Source organism: Leptonychotes weddellii, chromosome 7 (genome assembly GCF_054177405.1).
Source record: "Leptonychotes weddellii isolate Sample4059 chromosome 7, ASM5417740v2, whole genome shotgun sequence".
Lineage (NCBI taxonomy): Eukaryota > Metazoa > Chordata > Mammalia > Carnivora > Phocidae > Leptonychotes > Leptonychotes weddellii.
This window is the reverse complement of record NC_138375.1, coordinates 117,323,491-117,333,084: the sequence shown is the minus strand read 5'-3', so window position 1 is coordinate 117,333,084 and position 9,594 is coordinate 117,323,491. Positions and strand designations below refer to the sequence as shown.

Genomic DNA, 9,594 nt, shown 5'->3' with positions numbered 1-9,594 from the left:
TGATCAAAATTCCAATGACATTTTTCAAAGTGCTGGAACAAACAATCCTAAAATTTGTATGGAATCAGAAAAGACCCCGAATCGCCAAGGAAATGTTGAAAAAGAAAAACAAAACCTGGGGGCATCACGTTGCCTGATTTCAAGCTATATTACAAAGCAGTGATCACCAAGACAGCATGGTACTGGCACAAAAACAGACATATAGACCAATGGAACAGAATAGAGAACCCAGATATGGATCCTCAACTCTATGGTCAAATAATCTTCGACAAAGCAGGAACAAATATGCAATGGAAAAAAGACAGTCTCTTCAATAAATTGTGCTGGGAAAATTGGACAACTATATACAGAAGAATGAAACTCGACCATTCTCTAACACCATACACAAAGATAAACTCAAAATGGATGAAAGACCTCAATGTGAGACAGGAATCCATCAAAATCCTAGAGGAGAACATAGGCAAACAAACCTCTCTGACATCAGCCACAGCAACTTCTTTCAAGATACATCTTTAAAGGCTAGTGAAACAAAAGCAAAAATGAACTTCTGGTACTTCATCAAGATAAAAATCTTCTGCACAGCAAAGGAAACAGTCAACAAAACAAAGAGGCAACCCACAGAATGGGAGAAGATATTTGCAAATGACACTACAGACAAAGCACTGATTTCCAAGATCTACAAAGAACCTCTCAAACTCAACACCCAAAAAATAAATAATCAAGTCCAAAGAATGGGCAGAAGACATGAACAGACACTTCTCCAAAGAAGACATACAAATGGCTAACAGACACATGAAAAAATGTTCATCATCATTAGCCATCAGGGAAATTCAAATCAAAACCACACTGAGATACCATCTTACACCGGTTAGAATGGCAAAAATTGACAAGGCAAGAAACAACAAATGTTGGAGAGATTGTGGAGAAAGGGGAACCCTCTTACACTGTTGGTGGGAACGCAAGTTGGTACAGCCACTTTGGAAACAGTGTAGAGGTTCCTCAAAAAATTAATAGAGTTACCCTATGACCCGGCAATTGCACTATTGGGTATTTACCCCAGAGACAAGATGTAGTGAAAAGAAGGGCCATATGCACCCCAATGTTCATAGCAGCAATGTCCGCAATAGCCAAACTGTGGAAAGAGCCGAGATGACCTTCAACAGATGAATGGATAAAGAAGATATGGTCCATATATACAATGGAATATTACTCATCCATCAGAAAGGATGAATACCCAACTTTTACATCAACATGGATGGGTCCGGAGGAGATTATGGTAAGTGAAATAAGGCAAGGAGAGAAAGTCAATTATCATATGGTTTCACTATTTGTGGAACACAAGGAATAGCATGGAGGACATTAGGAGAAGGAAGGGAAAAATGAAGGGTGGGAAATCAGAGGGCAAGACGAACCATGAGAGACTATGGACTCTGAGAAACAAACAGGGTTTTAGAGGGGAGAGGGGTGAGGGGATGGGTTAGCCCGGTGATGGGTATTAAGGAGGGCACGTACTGCATGGAGCACCGGGTGTTACATGAAAACAATGAATCGTGGATCACTACATCAAAAACTAATGATGTGTTGTATGGTGACTAACATAATATAATTAAATTAAATTAAATTTTTAAAAAATTATTGATTACCCCTTCTGAATTGTTCTGAAGTTTTCCCTTTTTGCTGTCCTGGCTGATAAAGTTCAGGTCCTATCATGCCTCACTTGAAATGCTACAAAATACATTCCTTCAATCTAATCACTCTTTCTTTCTTTTTTTTTTTTAATTTTATTTATTTATTCATGAGAGACACAGAGAGAGAGAGAGAGGCAGAGGGAGAAGCAGGCCCCCAAAGAGCAGGGAGCCCGATGCGGGACTTGATCCCAGGACCCTGAGATCATGACCTGAGCCGAAGGCAGACGCTTAACCATCTGAGCCACCCAGGCACCCCTAATCACTCTTTCTAATCCATCTTTTTCTTTGTTGCAAAAGTGATTATTTTAAGACAGAAATATTATCATGCATATGTCTGTGAAGAGGTGGGATAACAGGCAAGAATTTTGGTTGGGTAATGTAAAAGTTCTACAGAGATCTATACTCAAAAGTGTAACAATCCTCACCCCCACAAGCTCATCAGCACAGAATAGCTAAACCATACCATCTACTATTTAATTCTGATAAAAAAATCAACTTATAAGACAGTAAGAGTTGTACATGATTATTTGACAGACACAAAATCTATCAAATAGCTATAGACCTTTTCCTTGTATCTCAAAAAGCTGAGGGCCAAAATGTGGTTCAATTATATCATCTGATTCTTAACTCTTATGGCTTATTTATTTTTGGTCTATTATATTTCTTACCTGTATTTTCTATTAAAAATTATATTTCCTTGGTTTCCTTAGTCTTAACTTTATTTTTAGTTTTATTGATGTAATTCACATATCACACAATTTACCCATTTAAAGTGTATATTCAATGGCTTTTAATATATTCAGAGTGTTGTGCAACTGTCATCACAATTAATTTTAGAACATTTTCATCACCTCAAAAAGAAGGCCTGTACCCATGAAGCAGTCCCTATTTCTTCCCAAACCCCCTAGACTTAAGTCATCACTAATCTGCTTTCTGTATATACAGATTTGTCTATTCTGGATACCTCATACAAACGCAACCATAAAATATGTGGTTTTATATGACTGGCTTCTTTCACTTAGAATATGTCCAGGGTTCATCCATGTTGTAGTATATATCAGAATTTCATTTTTTATTATTGAATAATATTCCATATGGCTATACCATATTTTATTTGTCCATTCATTAGCAGATAGACATTTGGACTGTTTCTACTTTTTAGGCTATTATGAATAAAGTTTCTGTGAATATTCATGCACAAGTTCTTGTGTGGAAATGTGTTTCCATTTTTCTCAGGTATGCATACCTAGGAGAGGACTGCTGGATCAAATGTAACGTTTTGAGGTACTGCCAAACTATTTTCCAAAGCACCTTCACCATTTTAAATTCCCACCAGCAATGTGTGAGAGTCCCAATTTTTCCATATCCAACACAAAAGTTATTATCAGTATTTTTAATTATAGCCATCCTAGTGGGTATGAAGTGATTCTCATTCAAACTGACTCGCATTTCCTTAATGGATAATGATACTGAGCATCTTTTCATGTGCTTATTGGCCATTTATATATCTTCTATGGAGAAATGCCTGTTTGGATCCTTTGTTCATTTTTAAATTGGGTTATTTTTTCCTTTTATTGTGAGTTGTAAGAATTCTTTTTTTTTTTTTTAAAGATTTTATTTATTCATTTGAGAGGGAGAGAGATAGCGAGAGAGAGAGCACAACTGGGGAGGAGAGGGAGAAGCAGGCTCCCCGATGATCAGGGAGCCCAACGTGGGGCTCAGTCCCAGGACCCTGAGATCATGACCCGAGCCGAAGGCAGATGCTTAACCAGCTGAGCCACCCAGGTGCCCCAAGAATTCTTCATATATTCTGGATACAAGTCCCTTGTCAGATATATAATCTGCAAATATTTTATCCCATTCTATGGATTGTCTTTTCATTTTCTTTATGGTGTCTCCTGACTTTGTTTTTTTTTTTTTTTAAAGATTTTTATTTATTTGAGAGAAAGAATGAGAGAGAGAGAACACATGAGAGGGGGGAGGGTCAGAGGGAGAAGCAGACTCCCTGCTGAGCAGGGAGCCTGATGTGGGACTCGATCCTGGGACTCCAGGATCATGACCTGAGCTGAAGGCAGTCGCTTAACCAACTGAGCCACCCAGGCGCCCCCTGACTTTGTTTTTAAACTTGTATGAATTTTTTGCAAGTTCCTTCAAACTTTGAAAATTAAAATGTTTAAAAGTTTTGTTATATTTTAACATCTTACTGAAAATCTTTCAGAGACTCCCAACACATTCAAGAGAAAATAAAAATCCCAGTCCTTAAGGCCATTCATGATCCAGACTATGACCACCTCCTTCAATTTAGATACTGTCTCTCTCACATATGCCTTACCCCTCAGTTTACATGCCCCAAACCAAATTCTTGATCTTTGCCCGCAATGTTTTTCCTCAGTGTCTCGCATTTTAATAAATGGCAAAACCATCCTTCTAGTTGCTCATGCCAAAACCGTGGAGTCAGTCTTAACAATTTCATACTCTACCATTCAATCCATCAACAAATAACAGTCCATCCTGTTAGTTCTGCTTTCAAAATATATGCAAAATCTGACCTCTCTACCTTTACTCTTACCACTCTGGTCCAGTATCTCTTGCTTAGATTACAACAACAGTCTCCTAAATATAATTTCCCTAATTCCTTGTCTCTTCATAATCTATTCTCAACACAGTAGCCAGGGTGATTCTTTTAAAACCTAAGTTGTAGGGGCGCCTGGGTGGCTCAGTTGTTAAGCATCTGCCTTCGGCTCAGGTCATGATCCCAGGATCCTGGGATCGAGCCCCGCATCGGGCTCCCTGCTCGACGGAAAGCCTGCTTCTCCCTCTCCCACTCCCCCTGCTTGTGTTCCCTCTCTCGCTGTGTCTCTGTCAAATACATAAATAAAATATTAAAAAAAAAAAAAAAAAAAACCTAAGTTGTATCATGTCACCCTTTCAACCTTTCAAAGGCTTTCCAATCCACTCATAGTCACCTACAGTGTCTTATGTGATATGGCCTCTGCTTCTTCTTTCACTTCCTCTCCTTTCTCCTCCTCCCACACTCCACTCCTGGAACCCAGGCCTTCTTGCCTCAGGCCTTGCTCCAGCTATTCCCTCTACCTGGAATACTCTTCTCTCCTGTGAGTGACACATCTAGCTCTGTCTCCTTCTTTAGGTCTCTGCTCAAATTTTAGTTACAACTTCTCTGACAACACTAGTTAAAATAGTGAGCCTCCATTCCAATACTCTCTCACCCCCATCTTACTTTTTTTCTATAGCTTTCATTACCACATAGAATAGTATAAATTTACTCACTTATTTATTGTCCACCTCTTCCAACTAGAATGTGGACTTGATGAAGGCAAAGATTTTGTTTTTAATCAATTTCATTCATTACAATATATCTCTAGCAACTAGCATACTTTTGGCATATAATGATTCCTCAACCAACCATGAATAAATGAACACCTGAATTTGTGGGCTAATAATCATTCCAGCTATATAACTACTAGAACATAGGGTTTTCAAAAGCACAACTTTAAAATGTTAGTTCTTACATTTCTCTATGGCATTTCTGATAGTCTTCTGAAGGCATACCTAGGAAAAGAAAAAAAACAATCTATTAGAAATATAATTCAAACAGAGAGCAGAGGCCAAAATTAGGTAAAAAGAAATAGTCTCTCTAAAATATATGGTAATAGGGACGCTTGGGTGGCTCAGTTGTTAAGCGTCTGCCTTCGGCTCAGGTCATGATCCCAGGGTCCTGGGATCGAGTCCTGCATCGGGCTCCCTGCTCCTTGGAAGCCTGCTTCTCCCTCTGCCTCTCTCTCTCTCTCTCTCATGAATAAATAAATAAAATCTAAAAAAATAAAAAATAAAAATAAATAAATAAATAAAATAAAATATATGGTAATAGTACAGTTTATTTTTATAATTTTATTTTTATATATTGTTTTTATGTCTGCCACTTAAATTGGGTAGAAGTATTTTCAAAACACCAAAATAAACAAAATTGTTGGGAAATTTTATGAGATGCAGGAATCTATCAGCCTATATTTGGATACTTATAATTTTTGAAGTCCTTTCCAATCTTTTATCTTTCTTGATTCTTACAACAGTCCTGTGAGGCAAATATTAACAATTTACTATTCTCATGTTACATATATGAAAAAAATAACTGGTCAAGTTATAAAACTAACAGCTGCATACCTGGAACTTAAACTCAGATCTCACGGTTCTTAATCTAGTACCAAATATATAGATACGCATATTAGTAGATTGATTAGCCAAGAAAATGCCTACCAGTCAACATTTTGCTGTCCAGATCCACTATGATATTACTTAGGAACATAAAGAACCATGGGAGTAGTCTTCTGAAGAACTTATGACCCTAATCAGCTGTATAACTCTGCTTACATTTAACTAGAATTTTACAGTTAAGTAAAAGTGAAGTGAATGGTGCCTAGTAATCACTGAGAAGCATTTCCCTGAAATGGAGTTTCCTAAAATACAAAAGACTACAGTGAACTACTCTCTGCTTTTGCTGATAGTAGTCTCTTGCTTTTCCTTCTGATGATCTAGACATGGCCTGTGACTCAGTATAACAGGAGCCCTGCATCTCCCTGCCCAAAGTGACTATTCAGGGATAGGCATATGAAATAATTTAAGCCAATGTCTAACACCAGGACTTTTATTCAAATCATTGGGAAAGAGAAGCACTTTGTTCACTGGATTAGAGGTTGTGAGTATATAAGCCTGGACCTAAAAAGAGTTCCTATATGAAGGGAGCTTAGCTGAGAGTTTAACTGGCACAGAGGGACTATGAGCTGAGAGATGGAAAGGAATTGGTTCCTATTGATGTCATTTGAAATCCTGGATCAAGTTGTATTTGCATATCATTACTGATGGGTTTTTCAGGTACATGTGGTAATAACTTCCTTTTTTAACCTAATAAAGTTTGAGGTAGGATTTTTTTTCTTTTTCTTTTTTCTTTTTTTTGTCACGTGCAGTGGACAAAGAGCCTAACTGAAACACTTGCTAAAGAGATAGGCTGCTTCTTTGGGCACTTTATATCAGCAAAGGAGTTGACAAACTAAACATAACACAGAAGATAAGGTTTTTGAACTGTTAGAAATACTGCCAACCAGACAGCTATCAAGTCTCCCTTAAGGGACCCCATAATCAATGCTTAATTCTTTGACTGATATTATTTATCCCTGCTTTTTGGCAGGCTCTGATAGGTGAGCTGACAACATCCATTTCCATTCCCCCTCTCCATTCTTTTTTTACATTTTCCCTTGCTTTATACCAATATAGAGACTAGGAGGGTGAAATACTTGTTTTTTGGGGTTTTTTTATATATAAACTTTATCAAAGAAGCCCCCCCAGTAGTCAATAGGTATATGACTCAGTCCTGGCCAACAGATCTAAATAGAAGTTTTCTGGGGAATTTCTTGGAAAGCTTTTGCTCTTCTGACAAAAAAAGATGTATACGGCTAATATGGCCTTTTCTCATTCTTTTTCCCTGGAACTCCCACGATACCTAGAGGCTTAGCAACCATTCTACAACTATGGGGAAACAATCCAACAGACTTGGTGGTAGAAAGATACAATGACTATAAGATCTTAATGCTGTCAGTGAGCTGCTACATCAGCTGTGGCCTGGGAAGAGAAGTAAATCCAATATAAATATACATTTTTTGCATGACAAAAAATAACATACACAAAAAGACAACTGACAAACTGGGAGAAATATTCATAATATATACCACAGACAAAAGGCTAATATTCTTTAAAAATTTTTTTGAGTATAGGTAACACATATTACATTAGTTTTATGTGTACAACATGGTGATTTAACTTCTCTATACATTATATTATGCTCACCACAAGTGCAGCTACCGTTGGTCACCACAGGAAGCTATTACAATACCACTGACTATATTCCCTATGCTGTGACTTTTATTCCCTTAACTTATTTATTCCGTAACTGAAAGCCTGTGTTTCCTACTCTTCTTCACTTGCCTACACCCCATTCCCTTCTCTCTGGGAACCATTAGTTTGTTCTCTGTATTTACAGATCTGATTCTGTTTTTTTGTTTGTTTTTTAAATTCTTTTAAGTTTTATTTATTTAAGTAATCTCTACACCCAACGTGGTACTTGAACTCACAACTCTGAGATCAACTCTGAGATCACAACTCACATGCTCTTCCAACTGAGCCAGCCAGGTGCCCCTGTTTTTTGTTTTTTAATCTGCTTTGTTTTTTATGATTTCACACACCTGAAATCATATGGAATTTGTCTTTCTCAGTCTCACTTATTTCGCTTAACATAATACCTGCTAGGTCCATTCATGTTGTTGCAAAAGGCAAGACCTCAACCTTTTTTATGGCTGCATAATATTCCTCTCTCTGTGTGCGTGTGTGTGTGTGTACACCATATCTTCCTTATTCGTTTGTCCATCGATGTACACTTAGATTGCTTCCATATCTTGGCTATTGCAACTAATGCTGCAATACATAGGGGAGCATGTATCTTTTCAAATTAGTGTTTCTGTTTTCTTTGGGTAAATACCCACTAATGGAATTATTGGATCATATGGTATTTCTATTTTTAATTTTTTGAGGAACATCCACACTGTTTTCCACAGTGGCTGTACCAACTCACATTCCCACCAAAAGTGGGTAAGAGTTCCTTTTTTTAAAAAATTTTGGGTGGCTTAGTTGGTGAAGCATCTGACTTGGGCTTCAGTCATGATCCCGGGGTCCTGGGAATGAGTCCCTCGTTGGGCTCCCTGCTCAGTGGTGAGCCTGCTTCTCCCTCTGCCCCTCCCCTGTGCTTGTGCTTGTGTGTTCTCTCTCAAATAAAATCTTTTTAAAAAATTTGTATTTAAATTCAATTTAATTAATATATGCTGTATTCTCAGTTTCAGAGGTAGAATTTAGTGATTCATCATTTGCATACAACACCTAGTGTTCATTACTTCAAGTGCCCTCCTTAATGTCCCATCACCCAATTACCCTATCTTCTCACCTGCCTACCCTCCACCAACCCTCAGTTTGTTTCCTATAGTTAAAATTCTCTTATGATTTGCCTCCCCCTCTGTTTTCCTCTTACTTTCTTTTTCCTTCCCTTCCCCTATGTTCTTTGGTTTTCTTTCTTAAATTCCACATATGGGTGAAATCATGTGGTATTTATCTTTCTCTGACTTATTTTGCTTAGCATAATACCCTCTAGTTTCACCCATGTCATTGTAAATAGCAAGATTTCATTCTTTTTTTTTTAAAGATTTTATTTATTTATTTGACAGAGAGAGAGACAGGGCGAGCGGGAACACAAGCAGGAAGAGCGGGAGTGGGAGAAGCAGGCTTCCCGCTGAGCAGGGAGCCCAATGAGGGGCTCAATCCCAGGGCCCTGGGATCATGACCTGAGCTGAAGGCAGATGCTTAACGACTGAGCCACCCAAGTGCCCCAAGATTTCATTATTTTTGATGGCTGAGTAATATTCCATTGTATTTATATACCACATTTCCTTATCCATTCATCTGTCAATGGACATCTGGGCTCTTTCCTTAGTTTGGCTTTGTGGACATTGCTGCTATAAACATGGGATGTATGTGCCCCTTTGAATCACTGTCTATATCCTTTGGATAAATACCTAGTAGTACAATTGCTGGGTGATAAGGCAGCTCTATTTTTAACTTTTTGAGGAACTTCCATACTGTTTTCCAGATGGCTACACCAGTTTGTATTCCCACCAACAGTGTAAGAGGGTTCCCCTTTCTCCAAATCCTCACCAACATCTGTTATTTCCTGAGTTACTAATTTTAGCCATTCTGACTGGTATGAGGTGGTATCTCATTGTGGTTTTGATTCATATTTACGAGCGTTCCTTTTTCTCCACATCCTCACCAACAATTGTGTTTTCTTGTC

General features: G+C 38.0%; 1 protein-coding gene across 1 annotated transcript in view; it reads right to left on the bottom strand.

The window, feature by feature from the left end:
- Nucleotides 1–9,594, bottom strand: part of MEIKIN (meiotic kinetochore factor) — a 96,409-nt gene that overhangs the window by 63,656 nt on the left and 23,159 nt on the right. Inside the window, exon 7 of the mRNA XM_081827130.1 lies at nucleotides 5,219–5,258. Coding sequence (XP_081683256.1) covers nucleotides 5,219–5,258 — 40 coding nt within the window. The remainder of the gene's footprint in view (nucleotides 1–5,218; nucleotides 5,259–9,594) is intronic.